The following is a 19,168-nucleotide window of genomic DNA, read 5'->3' on the forward strand; positions in this document are numbered from 1 at the left end:
TAATAAGCTATTTTTAATGCTGCTGGCAACACAACTCAAATACTATTGACCTCTATCATGGCAAAAGCTCTGAAAAATACACAGAAAGGACATTTCCACACTGGGTCCAACAAAAGCTAACAGTTGTGTCTGAATCAATCAATGAACACAAGAATGAATTTATACTTTAGATTTATCCAATGATTGTTTCTATTTAGTGGAAATGCGGCCATCTGTTTCTTTCTCTGCTCCATGTTATTTAGCAAAAACAGCTTGTATTCACAGCGAAGCACTTTCATTAGGAAGCTGCAAATTTATTGCCTGTGTGACGTTTTTACTGCTATAATTTAACTAATGCAGAATGCTCTGTTACAGGCCTACACCTTGCAAAATCAATATGGCATTCCACATTCAGAGGTATGGCTGCTTCTATAGGAGGATTGTGTTTTTACTAGACATGGGCCAGTTATGATAGCAAGTTACACAGAGGTTTTAAAATGTTGCGTTTCAAAACTGCTCCTATTGTCCTATTATTGTTGCATATTTAGGTCCTTTGATTGAGATGTTAGAGAAAGTCCTGGAGGACATGCTGTAGAGTACTGCAATGCTGACCCTCAATTCTCTGTTGGTGGTCAGCAAACTGAAGAAACTTAATCTCACACTATGCTGCATTGTCTGCAACGTAATATATATTCTGCTAACAATTATCTGAGCACTAGAGGCCACCTCTAGATTATACATATTTAGTTTCCAGATGGTCAGTTGATATTTAAATATGGAATGTGACAAAGCACGTCCTGCCATCCTGTTCTGTCACAGCTGACCATTGAATTCCACACTCCTCATCCTAATGCATGAACACTATTCACATTCAAAAGCAACACCTATAGATTAAAAGACGTGACAGGACTTGATGTTCAACAAATTGTCCATTTCATCACATTTAGACCTGAATTGTTTTCAGTACAATGGCAAACGTGGGAGGACGGGAAAGAATGTGACAGCTGCTTCATACGCATTGTGTTATATAATATCTGCAGCAGCAGGAATAATTGTTGCTTCTCCCTTTTGAATCTATAGCTAATTAGATAATGTAATTCGTTTTTTTAGAGGAACAATGAAAACATACTTTTAGCCAAGGAATCTTACTGTGAGAGCAGCGCAATGGCCCGTGTCTACATTTTATACAACCTGATGAGTTTGTGGTTCACGTGTCTCTGGTACAAGTTCTTCTTCTTTGTTTTCCAGCTGGCCAAGCTGCACCAGCTGTCCATGCAGCAAGGCCTGAGTCCCATTGCCCAGCCTGCCTCGACAATCATGCCTGGTATGTGTTATTAGTCAGGACTTCTCTTGATTGTAGTCCGTTGCTCTGACACGCCCCCCACTGTAACCATATGTGGCTTTTTTAACCTGCCCACAGTTATGGGAGGTAAAGGTCGGCTGTTATTAGCCGAGCTGATTTGGAGCTTTGTCAGTTCGCCGGGAGGAGACGAGGCTTCGTAGCTCTCTTGAACCCGACAGCCTGACTGAGAAAGTATTATGTGTAATGATATGTTCTTCAGTGTCAAAGAATTGGGCGCGGGGGGGGTGCTGTGTTAAACATGGAACCATTAAAATGGAAATGGCTGTATCTGCAAGTTTACCACTGATAAAGTTTTTTTTTTGCAGCACATCAGGGGTGGATTGCGCAGCTTTGCAAACTGAGGGAGCTCAATTTTTATGTAAAACCTTTGATATGTTGGTTTTATTCTCTGAATGCTTATATTTTTTATCTCTCTTGCTCAGGTTTGGACTCAAACTCTCAAACATCTCAGGAGCTTCTTATTCCCAATGATGTAAGAAAAATCCACTTGTGTTTTTTTTTTTTAAGTGTCGGTATTTCTACATCCAGTCCTCATCTTACATTCACACAGCTCTGCAGCAGGTGATGAGATGCAGCCACGAAGATGCTGCAGTGTGACTTCAAAAGAGATAAAAGCAATGTGGGCAACTCGCTAATTATCCCCTCATTATCCTAACCTCGGACTACGCCAAGGTTAAAAGGATTTTTGAGCCGATATGGATCCGTTTTTGCATTATTGTGCGGGCTGCACTCGCAGTGTCTTAGACTCGCTCCCATGAGTGATCAGTGAAATCCTCTCATGTTTCCTGACCTACTTAGAAGCTGTCTGCTGTCAAAACAGCCAATAAGAAAACAGAAAGAGAAAGATCCGTTCCCTCTTCACTTGCTCAGCCTCCGCTCGGGTTTGATGAGCAGACTCTCTGATCTCAGAGCAAAAATCACAATGAAATAATCAGTCCGGCGTCAGGCGTGGCTGCTTCGATGTCAGTTCTGCCGTTACACGGCTGCATCCTCCAAACAATAAGAGAAGTAAATACTGCAATGGAGTCTATGAATATTTATCACTCATATCCTCAGAACAGCAAATGAAATGCTGCAGAGTATGTTAAACAATAAGGTTCGTGTTTACAGTGTCTTGCAGAAAGCCACTGAGCTTTTTTTTTGTTGATTTTTTTCACATTTTAACACATTAAGCTAAAAAGTCAATGTATTCTATTGAGATTTCATGTGTTTGACCAACACAAAGTAGTGGATAATTGTGAAGAGAACGGGAAAAGATTCATGGCTTTCATTATTTTTTTACAAACAAATATCAAATATCTCGTGTGTTTCATTCAGCATGCTGGAATCAGATATTAATCTTTTGGGGAATATCTCTACTAGCTTGTTTTGCCCATTTTTCTTCCTTGGGAAATTGCTCTGTTTCAGTCAGATTGCATGGAGAGTGCCTGTGAACATCGATTCTCTACTGGATTTATATCTAACATATGAATAAGCTTTATCCCATTGTAGAGCTGACTGTACATTTGGTGTTGTCCTGCTGGAAGGCAAACCTCCACTCTAGTCTCAAATATTTTCTAAACTCCAAACATTTTTTTCTGAAAAGATTGTCTTACAGTTTTCCCCATCCATCCTCCCACCAACTGTGACACTTCCTTGTCTTTCATGAAGAAAAGCCTCCCCAGAACTTGATGCTGCCATTGTCTTGTTTGGGGGTTTTGAGTAGATAGTGAGGGGCAGGAATTTGTTTACTGCAGGTATTCCAAAATAAATAAGAAAAAGGAAGAAGAAAAAAAAGCATTCGTCTGACCAGAGAACGGTTCGCTGTTTCACTTTTGGCTTGTGGCAAACTTAGATGAAGACAGCTTTCTTTAAACCATGAGGTTCTTCTTGTCACTCTTCCATAAATCCAGTCTGTCTAATCTGTCTTCTAAACAGATTCTCCCACCTGAGTTGTGGCCTTGTACATCTCCTCCAGAGTGACTGATTAAGGCTTTTCTTGCACAGCCTGTCAGTCTGTGCAAGATAGATATCTATCTAGATAGATATCTATTTATTGCTAGGTTTGCAGTCGTGCTGCACTCCTTCCATTTTCAGATGCTGAGCAATGCTCTGTTAGAAGTTTAAAAATTGAACATTGGCTAATATCCTTACCCTGTTTTAAACTTTTCTAGAACATTATTCATTATTTGTTTGCATTGATCCTTTTGTCTTCATGACTTACTAATCTTTTCCTTCATGGATCACTTGGACTCTTTTTACTAAATATTTGACTTCTATAGGTATCTCTATTTATGTGTACCATATTAGGGGCCTGAGTATGTGTGCAGCTTTGTCTTGCCTTGTTGAAAAAAGTCCCGTTGAAGGTTGTGAGATAACGTAAAAAAAAATTTAAATTTTCAGTGGTATCAATAGTTTTGCATGGACCTGAGTTTACACTATTGTGTAGGTTTATGGCATTATTTAGCAGGAGCAATGACAAATCAGCAACAGACATAATTTATGCCAAATACAGAAAAAATAAATGAAAATAGAGCCATTGTTTTCATTTTATGGATAGTGTGTAGGATATAACTAGATGCCTTAATCATTTCTAAATAACCAGCAGGTTCCCTGTTACCGCCTCCCATCCCCAAAGAAACCCCCACATACCGAACAACACAATGTACCAGAGGACCGAGGGAGTCCAGCATGGTACGTGACAGGGACAGCTGTGAGCTCCAGCCATTGTTCCAGAAGAGAGGACTTACAGCCGTGACTGAGCCTCCTCGGCCCGCCGAAAACCCCCGCTCCCCCATCCTCCTCAGGGCCGCACAAACCCACTCTGTGATCGCACACTGAAGCCCTAAAGGAGGCTTACATGTGTGCGCACACACACACATACACACACACACGCACACACAGAGGCTCACAGATGCTCTCAGAAACTGCTTACACCCAGTCAGCATTGTGCTGCTGTGCCTCTGCGGAAGAGGGGAGATTTAGCAGGAAGAAAAATGGTTGCACCCTTCGCCACCCCATCCCTCTTCCTGTGTCCTTTTTAAATGAATGTCTCAGCAGGAACTCATCGATATATAGGCCGCAAGTGGACCAGAGGCACCGTGCGGCGTCGCTTTTAACGAATGCAATCATCCGTGAAATCACACCTGCGTATATTTAGATTTTCTTTTTCTCAGGTTGTTCATACAGAAATGATAACAGTATGAGGTCATGAGCGCCGAAGCAGGCGAGCTGATGACAGCTGTATGCTATTGATAGCCGGTGGAGATTGTTGCTCCCAGTTAGGAAGAGGCTTTATCAGCTATATATGGTCTGTGGCGACCATTGTCTGTAGTGTTGCTCTTTGGGCTGGCTGCTCTCTGTTCACCCCCCCGCCCCCCACCCCACCTGAATGAGCCAATAATAGCCAGGCAAAGTCGCTCTGATGGATTTTGGACCGAGGTGTTTCCTTGTCAGGAAAGACATGAAGAAATGAGAAACGCAGACGGAAGAAATCCAGAGTTTGTGGGTTTCACGTCAAGACAAAGTCAGTGGTCAATAAACATCAGCAGCTGTTACACTTGCCACACACTCATCCTACAAGCATTCCATCACTGTCTGCCTCACTTGCTGTATATTTGGCTACGTAAACTCTGCTGCTTGAGCACCTGACACATGCACTTGAGTTCATATGTAGCCGCTAACTCCGCTCCCGCTAAATATCCATTGTCACTAAACAGCCTGGGGTCCAGATGGGGTTGACTAAAGCAGAACAAAAGTAATAATGTTTTTTGGGACGCAAGAGGAGGCCTGGTCGTTGTCTCTTCTGCTTCCAGCAGAGAGAACGCTCAGGCCGACGGGAACAGGAATGTATGTTGTGCATTCGAGCTATTTTCCCATTATGTTTTTCCATTAGTGCAGAGATGCATCTAGCTAGCGTTTGTTTGGGAAGTGATTTGTTTGGGAAGCCGTCACCACTCTGAGGAATCAATAACCTTTTAGCTACTCAGATTAATGAGAGGCAAATGTGCCTCATCCCGACTCCTTTACCGTTATTACGCAGCAGCAATTAAGCCAGACCCCGGCAGGGTAGAAAAGTGCATTTGACATTCATGATGGATGACCAAACAACTAAAGAGCAGCAACCTAACTGCAATATTTGAATTTGTCAGTGTCAGGTCAGCTAAACAGAAGTCCGGGTTTTTCATGTCTCGCTGTTTTTGTTACAACAGTAACTAAGAGCATGTTTCAGTCAGAAAGTTTTGTTGCTGAAGTAATTTATCTATTTATTATTTTAATTTTTGCCCAACTTTTTGGCTATTTTTGGTTTTTAAGATATTTGAAGATAAACACAGTCCAAAAGGATAGAGCATCCAATCCATTATATTTTAGTCAGGTAAATAGTCATCAAAAAATGTATTGAACTTAGAGTAAAAAACGTATTTCATAAAAAAAAAGAAGAAGAAGAAGCAGAAACAATCTGTAACAGTGTTGATTTCTGAAATGTAAGCCTATTATTAACCTTGCAAACTGATTGACCTTTAACCTCTGCAGCTGATTGGCTCAATCATCGGCCGTCAGGGAACCAAGATCAACGAGATCCGGCAGGTGTCGGGAGCTCAGATTAAAATTGGCAGCCAGCTGGATGGAACAAGCGACCGCCATGTCACCATCACAGGAACACCAGTCAGCATCAACCTGGCCCAGTACCTCATTACCTCCTGGTAAGACCCAGTGACACGAAAATGTCATCTAATGAGGAGGAGCACACTGGCTCGAGAGGGTCAGAAGTCATTAGTATTAATGAGGTGCCGCCTTCTGCTGCTCGTGATGTCGCAAAAGGCAATGAAGAAAACCTGAATTAGGTTGTGGTGACATTTTTTTATTTTTTTTATAATGTAGTATTGTATTTTAGAACATAGTTTCAAATCGCACTCATTTTGAATTTTGCGCACAACACAAAATACTTGCAAACAGGATTTGTTTATTTAAGGAACATGAGTAAAATGAGGAAAAATTACAAATGAAAACTTTTTTTTCTCATAGTGAGACATCAAATCAGACTAAATGTTTCAGGTGAGATTATTAAATGTAATCCCATTTGCTAAATGCCAGAATAATGGACAAACTACCTATTTAAGGAATGTTTTGATCTTTCTCATCACATTCACAAGGTCACAGATTTTCTAGCTTTTTGCGTGACAATACTGTAAACATTATTAACTAGACTGAGTACAAATATGACATAACTTAGCTTTTATAACTGACTTTGCTCTGACAAAACCTTTGCTCAATTTTATGGTTTAACTTTATTTTTGTTAACAAAAACTGAGACAAAGCAAAATGCTATCTACTGCTAAGATACTGACTGAGAATACCACCTACGCTGGAACCATAAAACACGTCTGCTCTGCCTTTAATTGCAGAACAGCGATGCAGTTAAATCCAGTAATCCATTTTCCTGTCTTCATGTCTCTTTATTCTTACCGTCTCAGTTTAGAGACAGCCAAATCCACGGCCCAAGCAGCCACCATGGCCTCTCCGGTGGACCTCAACATGGCCTTCACCCAGCCCACCTCCCCCACTGCCTCTCCCGCACCCACTCTGGCCGCCGTCGGCACGTTGACCCCCACTCACATGCTGGGCACCCCGTACGGTGCCGTGCCGCTCTCTGGCCTCCTGGGGATGAAATCGGTCCCCTTTCTGACTCTGTCTGGCCCTGCCCCCACTGTGGCCGCCACCGCGGCGCCCTCTCACACCACCCTTGCCGCCTACACCACCAAGATCTCCTCAGCAAACTGCATCAAAAAGCCAGAGAGACAGAAGTTTGCTCCTTACTGATGAGAGTCGGCTGAAACGATGCAGCTGCAGTGCTCCTCTACAGAAGAAACGCCTGATGTAGCCATATCCACCTGAGGAGATGCTCCGGATTTTAACTCCACGATGCAGCAACGGAGAGCGTTGGAGGATGTCGTTAAGGTTTATTTACAGTTATAATTTGTCATATTCCTGTGAATCTATGAACTGGTTTCATCATCGCCTCATTAGTGTTATTGATCATTTTGGGGAAAAGAAAAAAAAACTCACCACAAGGACACGTGTTTAAAAGGTTTACATGTGTACCACAAGTAAAATAAAAATAAAAAATCAGCAAAGTATTTATCCTTCAATAAATTTGTAAATTGTAATCAGAATCGAATCTCTGTCTACTGTTTGATGCTTTTATACAATGTCTGTTTGCCTCCAGAAGTTTTTAAAAAAATTGTTATTGTCCCAGGGTGTCTTTTTTTTTATTTTATATAATTTCTGCTCTGGTACTGTACTTTACTTCAGTGTTATGTCTGTTTTTGTTGGATTTCACTTTGAACGTAAAACTTGGTTAATCTTTATTTATTAGTATTGTTTCATTTATTAAAAGTCGTTTTTTTCTGATACGTCAGGTGCATCTGTTTCCAAATTCATTCGAGCAGCCGATCCTATTTCAGAATAAATGCAATAGATTATATTTTATTAAATAGAGGATGCAAGATCAGATTCGGGGTTGCTCAGTTTGTTGTTTTTGTTGACAAACACATGAGAGGGGGTTTTCATCATGGTGCTCTCAAGCCCCTTAACAACGACTGCAGAATAAACACGAAAACAGAAAATATCTCAGCCGCCATGACATTAATGTAAGAACGCTCAGAATTCTCTTTTATGTGCAACTTGCTCTTCAGGTCCCTTAGGACAAAATATAGTCAGAGTCCAAGGCAGAGGAGTTTTCAAGCAAAAAAACAAAAAACAAAAAGCACAATCCAAGAGAGAGAAGTGAGGGGTGGGGGAAGTGAACATTGCTGCTGTAAACATGTAGTATCTGCATGTGCTGCAGCAACATAATCCTCAGGAGAAGGAGCTGGCTGCCTTTTATCCGAACTCTCCTTTCTTCTTTTTCTTCTTGTGCCTGCATCATAAATGTATGAAACCCTGAGGTTGCAATCCCTGCTTGTCCAAAAAACACACATCTTGGAAGATAAGTCAAACTGACGGTGTGTCAACAATGTTGGACAAAAAGAGCTAAAACATTACATCATAATTCAAAACGTCAGTGAAGAAATTAAGTTCACATTAATAAATGTTAAGGTTTTTGTCAGAAAACAGTTCCCTGCATACAGTAGCTAACAAGGAGATACACTAACTCAAACAGTGAAAGAGAACTACTTCTACAAGATTTTCCTTTCTGAAATTATGTGTCGTTTGGTTTCTTTTGTTGTGTTTCCTACTATTTTTAGGTTTTTCGGTTGTTTATTGAGCCTACATTAAATTATTGATCCAAAAATTGGAACAGTGTGACACAACTGCAATTCCAGCAAGACATTGGCTGTCCACTTGAACTGACAGGTAAGGAGAGAATTAATCAGAGAAGCAGTCGAAGGGCTCTTGGCAACTCTGGACAAGCTACAGCAAGTCACGACTCAGGTGGGAGAATTTGTTGACACAACAACTGTCAGTCAAAGGCTGACTTTTGTTGGAGACGTACAAAAATAAAGTCACTGTTGAAAGAATTATCTTTTTCTCAGAAGCCAGGGGACACAAGCAATGTGGAAGAAATTGCATGGGTCAGATGTGACCAAAATCTATTCTTTCATTCTTCTTCCAAAACTGACTGAAGCAAGATTTATAATTTCTTTACAAATAAAAAGCCATTTTTCCCCCTAAAATCCTTGAGTAAAATTGAGTGCATTACCTTCAGAAGTTGTCTCATTAATCAGCATTAATGGAAGATGGATGGAGCTAAGTCCAGAGAAATCTAGTAAGAAATCCTGTTACAGGTTTTTAAAAAAGTTTTCAGATTGGAACAAAGGTTCTAGAAGGACAACAATCATAAGCATAGAGCTAGACAAATCCAATTAAATTATTTTAATCAAATATAAAAATTTAAAAAACACACACTTTTCAGATTAAATTTTTTTGGGAAAATGTTGAAAATAATTTGTAATTTTCATTCTAGTCCCCAATTATGCTTTACATTATATTGGCATATTTAGAACACAAATCAAGTATATTGAAGTTATGTTTTAGTGTATAAAAACATTGTCATTTCAAGTGGTTTGAATACTTTTCTAAGGCTCTACATTCATCGTTTCCATTGGTCACACTGCACATTTACATCATGACGATCTACAATTGTGATGCTAACATAAATTTGTCATATGAATACTTTGGGGTGTGTTTTCTTTATCAGAACATCTAAAATTTTGACATTTCACAAGGAGCACTATATGTTTTAATTGTAACAGTGTTTCTGTAGCTCACAGATTTTAATGTAAAAGAAAAAAAATCTGATGGAAAAGCAGTGTGGTGTAAAATTGGGCAACAAAGCACCTGCAGCAGACCAAAAAAAAAAAAAAAAAAAAAGTGATTTCAGTTGTTTTAGATTATGTAAATTTGCTCTAAAATTGGCTATTCTCCCTTTGCAACTCAGTCACAAAAATTATTTATTTCTGCCACAGCAGTTATGCCTGGAAAAGGGCTGAAGAAAGCTAAGATTTTGAAATTCGTCACATACATGTCTTAATTTTTATCTGGTAGAAAATATTGTGTAGTATGTGTGAGCGAAAAAATATGAGGGCTTAATGCTGAAAACCATACCTGTTAAAAATCTTCATTTTCTAAATGTCTATCTTTTACCAGGCCTGGATGAGACCTAAGGAACCTTTTTACCTAAAATGACTTCACCTTTCAGTATTCCTGTGTGTTTACTGACTGTGAAATAACAGTTTAAATGCAGAATAAAAAGCGGATGTCAAATCCGGGGTTGGCCGGCAGGATGGTACCAACCAACCGACAACAAACAGCGCCCTCTGCTGGCCACACACTGCGCCCTCCAAGCACAGCACAGAAGAAAGAAAGAGTATCGGAAAGCAGGGAGAGCTGATAAAAGATTGTCTTTAATGTTTGGCATTGTTAATGAATTCCATACCACAGCAGTTATGGGAGTAGGAAAACCACTTTTACAACCAAACACTTTTTGATCATGCTAACACCATATGTACAGGAAAGCACATTGAAAAGTGTATAAAGTATTTATATGAGAAGTATGGTGGAGACAGGCCACAGTCTAATGAATTTGTCCTTTCCCAAACACCGATTATAGATATTTATCAATTACATTGATCTCTTGAGTACATGTATATACACAAAACAACAATAAATCTTTTTTTTTTTTTAGGGCTTCTGCGATAAATCTCAAAAAAATATTTCACAATACTGCTGTATGTACAATAACAGAATGTACATTGAAAAATCCTATTTGAGTATCACTTCAGTCGCCTGTTATCCTCAAAGCCGCATTTAACTAGTAACCTGAAATCCATACAAACGACAGCAGCCTATCTGATACCTTCTGTCAGTTCCTGTGATATGCACACACAACTGATGATCTCACATACAAAAATAGATCTTGTCTAGTTCAGCTGACAACTTGATGTACACAAACACAAAGCATCCACCTGCAAAAATCAGCCAGGAAAACAAGGAATTAGTAAAATATTAGCTATATCCTTCCAAACAACAAAGGACGAAAAACAGCGCAGTTTCTCCTACTTCACAAAAATAAAGCAAAAAAAAAAAAAAAAAAAAGGAGCATTGCTCTCCACCTTGTTGATCTTGAGCCTTCTCCATCATCAGAGTCAAACAGCAGAAGGTGAATGAGAAAGAGCTTCAGGCAGGTCAGAAGTATTAGCACAACAAAACAGACAGCAATCTGAAACCAAAGCAGAACGAAACCATAGAAAAACATCACTAGGTCGATATCTGCTCTGTTTTTGTTTTCTCCTTCAGCGAGAGGACAGAGTGGAAAAAAAAAAGGCTGCCGCTAAACGGTGAGAGGTCAGACTGCATTAGAGTGCACTTAAGGCAGGTAGGCGATTCCAACACCACCAGGAGAGACCCGATGGTGCCACAGCAGCTGTGCGGGTTCAAACCTCACCGCTGACCTGACGGCAAACGCAGAAGGAAAAACATGGAGAGGAAGGTTAGTGACTGGAGTCCAGCAAAGACGAGTGTCAGGGGGCGGGGGGTTGAAGAGGAGTCTTCCTCCTGTATTCGCCATGAACATGAAAGCCGACAGGCGCGAGGCGAGTTTGCCTCTGTCCTCCGTTTTCCCAGCAGTCCCTCGTTCATCTCTAGATATCTTTGCCACGCACATAGGACTAACGAACTAACGAAGACTTAAGATAAGAACTGGACTCGAAGCACTTGAACAGAAAACTGGGATTTGCAGCTTGTGCGGTTTACAAGAAGAACATCTCATCTGAATACATTCACGTAGTTGTCCATACACGTGGTACGGATGAGAGATCGGTAGCTCATGTCCAAACAGAGAGCCGCAGGCTCGGTTTCAATGAGCTGAGATTTATGGGAGTCCAGCAGCAACACACGTAGCGGCGCGCCATCTGATATGATTCACTATTAAGGAGCACTTAACAGTGTTGTCTGAAAAAAAAACATAATGGGTTTAAGCCTTCGAAAACACTACAATGTAGCAAATTTTATCAAAATAATTATTCATATATATATGAAGCGTTTAAACAAGAGAAGTCAATCCACTGTGAGTAATAGTTTGTTTGCTGTGAAAACGGACATGAAAAGCAAAATTAAGGTCGCTCAGAGCTAATACGGCACCGTGTCGGTTGCAATGTTCCACAAAAACCGTTGAATCGTATAATTGTCAAATGAAAAAACATGCTCACAGACGAATTGTACAGCTGTGTACAATCAATATCAATTTTTGAACAGAGTACTTTTCGTGTTATTGTTCTGCAGATTCTTCTTTGAATCCCGCCTAGGAGGCCATGTGGAGCGGCGAAGGTAGTTTGTGCCACGGACTGCAGCTCGATGGAGTTTCACTCCTTCTCATCCCTTCATGTGCACTGGCGATAAAATACACGGTGATGGGGGATCGACCCGGAACACACACATGCTTCACACGAGACGCTCTGGTACTGCTTGTCATGGCTCAGTGCAGATGAAGAGATAAAGACAAGATCGCTCTGATTGGAGCATCCCCCTCATTGGTTCTCCTCGTGCTCCTCGCTGATGCACTGCTCCCAAGGATGTTTTCCTGGGTCCTCCCTGTGGCCGTGGGGGGAGTGGAAGATCCTGCGGGGCAGTGGGATGGGCTGAGGCGTCAGCTCCTCCTCGGGGATGCAGCCCTCTCTCAGGTAGGGTTTGGGTGGCACGGCTGGAGGCTGTGGCCTGCGGTAGGGGATGTGATGGGGAACGTGAGAGGGAACGTGGTGGTGCTGGGAGGGGCCGTGGGAGTGGCTCTCAAGCCCAGGGTGGGAGTGCGGGTGACTGTGCGGGTGTGGGTGGCCGTGTGGGTGTGAAGCCGGGTTGCGGTAATGGAAAGGTCGAACGGGGTCAATGGAGTCAATTTCTGTGCCACCGTAGTGGATGTGCAGGTAGGGAGAAGACATGTACTCATCAGGGGGGGACCACAGATGGCTGGGAAGCGGCTCCAAGGCGTCGTTCCTGATGGGACCAGGATCGGGATACTGGCCGCCGAAGTTGCTCTCGCTGAGAGACGAAACGCCGCTGCTGGCGCTGCCTGACAGCGTGGAGTTACTTCCACCTAAAGCTGACTGAGGGCTAGTGGGGGAGCCGGGGATAGGGTGGAGAGGAGACTGGGGAGACAAAAGGGCAGCAGCTGTCAGAAGTGAGGTTCTGCATAGCAAAAATTATTAGCAATTTTTGACTTCGAGACTTTCCCAGAGACAAATCTATACATTTTTCCTTCTCTCCATTTTACATTAGACATTCTTCTTTCAATCAAACAAGTCGAAGGGCCAGACAGACACACTATGGAGCAGGTGAAATGTAAAAATAAAAAAATATAAGAAAATTAATTTTTTTTTAAAACTGAAAATATATATATTTAAATAAAAAATACAATTTAAAACATAAAATATTGTCAAATAAAAAAATAAAAAATCTCGGTAACACTTTATTTGAAGGGGGGTGAATAAGACTGACATGACACTTTCATAAACATGACATAACACCTGTCATGAACATGAATAAGCCTTCATGGATATTTATGACTGTTGTCATAAAGCATCATTCGGTATATTATGACACTTTTAATACAAAGTTGACATTATTCAAAATGTCTTTGTTATGACAACTTGACATTAACCAAGAAATCATTACTGTTTAAACTTTACCTTTAATAACATAAAGTTACCTAATTTTTAAAGTGCAATCAGTAATACTTTTAGAACAAATTTCCTCTTTTCTTTTCTGGGTATTTATATCAGATGTTCCCCAACTAGGAAACATCTGATATAAAAAAGACTCCCACAGAACTTGTTGAAGAGATTAGAAGATAATTCAAGTATCTGAATCAGGTGTGTTAATGCAGGAACACATCTGAATTAGGACTCCAGCCTCCAAGGACTGTCGCTGTGAATCTACGGCAATAATGTTCAACCACCAACATGTCCTATTTACTGGATGTATTTAAATTCTGAAGCAAAAGTCGCCGGTACCTTTCGGAGAGATCGAACTGGCAAAGCCGGAGGAGGATCCGTGCTTTGGTGGTGAAATGCATCACAGTGCATCATGAAATGTCCTGGAAATAAAAACGGATATATGAATTTAGGAAGAAATTACGTCGATGTGAAGAAAAACATCCTTTTTATGAGCATTTCTAAAGTCAATGAGCTCTGTATTTGTTGGCGGCAATCGTAGCAGACGGAATATTCAATCACAACTGAAGACGAGATGTTAAAAACTAAACTCTGAGATGCAGTGAGACGCTACCTGACGGGAAGGATCTGGGAGGAACAGGGGGCATGATCACTCCTCCGGTAGAAGCCGGGACGTAGTTCATCTGCTCCCGGTTCTCTCCATCCAGACTCCAGTTGCTGGAAGCATTGGAAAACACTGGAGGAAGAACCACATCGAGGCCTCACGTGAGAGAAAAAACACACACAACCAACAACTCAGCTACGCTGTAAGATTTCGCTTTGTTTGACTTACCTTTCTCTGGGAGATTCATGTGAGGATCAGCACAAGGCTTACAGGGGCTAACTTGCTGAAGTAAGGCACGCTGCATGTGGTTATTCTGCTGCTGAGATGAGAAATTAAAAGAGAGAAAAAAAAATATTTTTTCCCCTTTTTTTATCAGAAAGTCAAGAGAATCTCACAGGCAGTGTTGTAACGCATCGCATTGTTCAGGGTAGCGTCGATCGTCCATACCTGTCCGTTCTCTGCCACGTTGTAATACATGGAGTTGTTGGCCCTCTCACGGTGAGACGGCAGAAGCATCATCACTTCTCGGTTGTGTTTGGACTTATCGGGCAGAGACGGAGAGCCTACACAGAAAATAGTTTTTTTTTTTTAAAAGTGTTAACCAACATCTCTCTACTAAAACAGAAAGTACAATTATCCTGTTGTTATACAGTATTAATGAGTTATAAACATATGGATTAAATCTATTCTGAACTATTGTTATTTTGTATATTTAAAAGCAGTGGGCATTGTTTTATGTGGTCAATATGCTTCACTGTGCAATAGGAACATGCAAAAAGTTAGACAGCTTTGATGTAATTAAAGACTTTTTTACTGATTAATGAAGGTACAGATAATTTTCAACGTGATTTTAATGAAATTAAAATTTTAATTGATATTCCTACAGCAAGGAATATCAAGGTAGGGAGGTACATGTCTCATTTCCTATCAGAAGCAAAATTCTTGGTTGAATGAAATTAATTTATCTAACATCAAACAGATCTGTTTTTTTTTTGTTTTTTTTTTACAAAATCTACTCTATCGAGTGTGTGTGTGTGTTAGATTGACTCGTTCAAGATCCTATGCCACAAACGTCACCAATTTAAAGAAATATTAGACGTTTGTTGAGCAGATCTGTGAGTGAATGATTTTCTTGCATGACCTTCTGGATTTATGCCTCTCACCTCTGGCACTTGATGGAGCGGAGTTTATAATCTGGGAGGAGTTGGAGCGGATTGAACTCAAACTAGAAGACGACGGGCTCGGCTGGAAAAAAAGAGTTAGGTTCTAAACATTTTTTAAAAACTGTACCGTAAAGTGAGAAAACAACAGACAGTTTATGAGACAGATGAGAAAATGTGGGTAATTCCACACATAATCTCAATGAGATTAATTAGTTTTACCTGCATGTGCATGGCCTCTTCTGGGTGCTCCCCCATCAGGCCGTCAGTCATGATGACCAGGTTTCCTGCCTCGCTCGACGTGTGAGAGGACAGGGAGGACGACGAGTGACGGATCGAGCCTTGCAAATTCAGAGGGCTGCAGGACCAACATGTTGTTTCAGAACATAAAAGTGAAATTTACTGTAAATGTTGCTTGTCTTCAGAGGTAACCAACATCCTAAGCTTTATTGAATTCACTGGTTTATAAAAGTCTGAAAAATTTAGGTTCAAAAACTACTAATCCCAGATTCACAATAAGATAAATGTTAACTTGGCCTCCTTTTGAAGGTTGAATTATTTGTGGTAATGAAATCTTATATCGTGTTGAATCTTAGCCTTAATAGGCAGGTATTTACAAACAATAACTGAGACTAAAAACTATTTGGCTATTATTCCCTGACAACCAGATGAGGCTCCAACTTGGTATTATTTTCTATATTACAAATTTTGCTAATACTTGCCTTTGGCGTGTATTAATAATCATTTATAGTTGAACCAGTCCCTTCAACATGTAACCGAGTAGAAGTGGCAAAATACTTGTAAACGATGCTTTCTCTCGGATCAATTCTTAGATTAATCGATTAGAAAATGGGTAGACAGAAACAATTTCAAAAAGCCAGACCACGCCTGTAAGTGTCGATCCCAGATTAAAAAGTGATGCGGCACAAATTAAAGGATGAAAGTTTGAGTGACTGACCTGTGTCTGTGCATCAGCCGGACGCTCTCAGGGCTCATGTGGTTGTGCGAGGAGAGGATGCCTCTGGGAGAATTGACCCCTGGGCAGCCTGCAGGGCCGAATCGATCCATGCCGGGCACACACTGCTGGGAGCCAATCACATACTACTCTGAATATTTACACTGCTCACACAAGCAATGAGCGCAAACATGCTGGATCGAGGGAGAAGCATGATATTTATATGAAAAGATGTCTGTACCAAACTGAACACAGAATGTTCATAGAGTGCAAGTCCTCTTTTACATTCTCTCATGCTTCAACCACAGACTTCAATGCCTTGAAGTTGTTTGATCTATATACAAAAGCGCGTGGCAGAAAACTAAAAGTGCACAACAAATCACCCTCACACTGAAACATGGTGGTGGCAGCATCATGATGTGTTAATGTTTTACTTCAGCAATGGGGGAAGTCAGCAAAAGTTGAAGGGAAAATGAAGAGAACAAAATACAGGACATCCAGAAAAAAACTGAATGTTTGAATGTAGAAACCTGACAACTACAAATGTTTAACTGAGCGTAGCGTATTTTGCAAGACAAGCAATTTGATCTCTTGCTGTGCAAAGCTTGTAGATTTGGAGCTTCACACGTAAAGAGAGATAGTATTATTATACAGATAGTATTTACTCAAGAAGGCTGAAAACATACACATGCCACACTATTCAGTTTTTCTTAGTAAACAATTTTGAGAGCCAGATATATTTTTTTCCCTGTTTGCATTTTTAATAAATACATTGAACTTTGTGGTTATAACAAAACAAAATGTGGAAAAGTTTAAAAGTCAGCTTCTTTTTTTTTTACACAGTATGTTAAGAACACATTTAAAAAAGGAAAATGAAAACTCACATGGTGTAACCCTGTCCTCATCATGTGGAACTGGTCCACAAGCTTTTTGTGCAGAGGACGCATTTCTGGATGCACCAGTTTCTCATGAACTGCCAGCCCCACTCCAAGAATATGCACCTGACGTCAGAAAAGAAAAAAAAAGCAAAACAAGATGTTTCTATTTCCAAAGCATTCTAAAATCTACTAAAGTATTTAAATTGAGTCTGACCTGCTCCTGCATGAGATCCTTCAGATGCGTGATTCGCTCTGTGTCCTCGGGGTGGCTGCTGATGTAGTCTTTATCGAAGAAGGCCTTTTGCAGAGAATCAAACAAAAGATAAAGATTTCTCACAGCAACAGCTCTCAACACTCATCACTTTCACACTGGCTTCCCCTTCGTCTCTGCCCTGCAGCTCTACCTCCTGATATCTGGCGATGCCGCCGTTCACAGCAGCGTCTATGACGCCGTTGAGACACATGCTGAGCGGGTTGATGTTGCCGTGATGCTGCCTGTGTTGGTACTGGCTGATCAAAGTCCGCAGCTCCTGGGTCTTGTTCTCCACAACGTAAATGGCATTCTCGAGTGGGCTCACCTCCACCTGAAAACACAGCGAAAGCCGACGTTAAAGCTGCCGACGCGTCCGATGCGAAGCGACGCGTTGCACGTTTGATATGAGCCCACCAGTTCTCTCCTCTCCACCTCTGCCCAGCGGGCGATCCCAGGGAGAGGACGTGCCAGAATCAGGGTTGTTCTCTCGATCCACAGACTCTGTTGAACATGCAGATAAAAAGCCGCGGTTATTCTAACTGCGTCGTCTAATATTAGTTAAACCCAGTGGGCATCTGACTGTGTTTTGCAGATAAAACAAACACAAAAAAAAAACCTGGCAGGCAGAAACACAGTTGTAGACTGGTGACCTACATGCTTAACACTTTGTGCGGTTTGATTTTAAATCTGGGTTACTGTGTCACGCAAAACTACAATATTATGCATAAGCAAGTCTCTGAAGCGCCCCAGGCTTTTTTTTTTTTTTTTTTTTTACATTTTAGCTGTAGTAAACACTATTTACAGTTTTGAAATAACTAATACCTCTTCAATAATTCAAGGAAAGCAGTTAGATCTTTCAGTTTTCAGATTCTGCCTACAAATGTTATATAGTACTTGCGATTGGATTCGAGAGGATTCTAGCTGTATTTTACACATTAAATGTTCCTACAGATGTTTGTGAAATCCGATAATGCCACTCATCGTCTCTGAACCAAAATCAGTGTCCACAGTCTGTCCAATCACTATAAAGGTGTAAATTTTCCTATAAAAACTCAGTCAGAAATGTCAGCTAACACTAAAAGAAAAACTTTCAAACATACTGAGGTAACATATACACATGTATGGTTTGCATTTCACAAACGTCTGATGATGTTTTTAAAGCCAGTGTTTAAGCAAGGAAAACCAAAATACCTGATAACTGGAGTAAAATGATCGTTGACAACAATTCTTTGCTTTGTGATACAACCACTTCTCTTTGGCTTTCAGTTCTAGTCTTTCATTTTACAAGCAAACTGATTCATTTATTTTATAATGTAATAACTTCATTTTAAACTAGGTTTTGCTTGATGGAGTATTGTTGTTTCATTGAAGTTTTAATTAAACATTTACATATTCTGCACCATTTACAGCACTGTTGTGAATCATGGTCCCAAGCCAATTGATTGTACAGTTATATAATTATACAATATATAGAGGAATGTGGTGAAATGACTAGATTATATGTTGGATTATGATTGCATATTAATTGTGCCTGTTTGTCTTGTAACGTTAAATGATGTCTGTTGTGAATTGACACTGTTTAAGTAAACTGAATCCAATTAGATGCTACAGGAATTAGGTTTGTCCTGAATAATTAAAACTATTTTGCATTTGAACTCTATTTTAATAAAGACGTCTTTATTTTTTTTAAATACTGAATGGAAAAACATCCAACACAGTTCATCTCCAAAACTGCATATCTTAAATGCTTGTTAATGTAGTGGCTTAACTGGAAAAAACAGGCATAAGCCCTGGTTTATTTGAAGTGAAAGAAAAAAAAAGAAGCTGGTG

The 19,168-nt window shown here is 40.4% G+C and overlaps 2 protein-coding genes across 2 annotated transcripts in view; one reads left to right on the forward strand and one right to left on the reverse strand.

The window, feature by feature from the left end:
• Positions 1-7,734, forward strand: part of LOC103467510 (poly(rC)-binding protein 4-like) — a 42,331-nt gene extending 34,597 nt beyond the window's left edge. The window contains exons 10-14 of the mRNA XM_008413951.3: positions 355-396; positions 1,228-1,303; positions 1,765-1,814; positions 5,855-6,024; positions 6,796-7,734. Coding sequence (XP_008412173.1) covers positions 355-396; positions 1,228-1,303; positions 1,765-1,814; positions 5,855-6,024; positions 6,796-7,141 — 684 coding nt within the window. The 3' untranslated portion in view covers positions 7,142-7,734. The remainder of the gene's footprint in view (positions 1-354; positions 397-1,227; positions 1,304-1,764; positions 1,815-5,854; positions 6,025-6,795) is intronic.
• A 2,473-nt stretch (positions 7,735-10,207) lies between these two features.
• The window catches only part of LOC103467511 (dedicator of cytokinesis protein 3-like), a 61,506-nt gene continuing 52,545 nt past the window's right edge, over positions 10,208-19,168 (reverse strand). The window contains 13 exon segments of the mRNA XM_008413955.3: positions 10,208-12,586; positions 12,589-12,963; positions 13,828-13,910; positions 14,102-14,224; positions 14,321-14,411; positions 14,540-14,655; positions 15,256-15,337; positions 15,475-15,610; positions 16,211-16,332; positions 17,092-17,208; positions 17,300-17,383; positions 17,490-17,669; positions 17,753-17,839. Of these exon segments, the coding sequence (XP_008412177.2) occupies positions 12,290-12,586; positions 12,589-12,963; positions 13,828-13,910; positions 14,102-14,224; positions 14,321-14,411; positions 14,540-14,655; positions 15,256-15,337; positions 15,475-15,610; positions 16,211-16,332; positions 17,092-17,208; positions 17,300-17,383; positions 17,490-17,669; positions 17,753-17,839 (1,893 nt within the window). The 3' untranslated portion in view covers positions 10,208-12,289.

The sequence above is a fragment of the Poecilia reticulata genome, chromosome 7 (genome assembly GCF_904066995.2).
Source record: "Poecilia reticulata chromosome 7, P_reticulata-male-v2, whole genome shotgun sequence".
Lineage (NCBI taxonomy): Eukaryota > Metazoa > Chordata > Actinopteri > Cyprinodontiformes > Poeciliidae > Poecilia > Poecilia reticulata.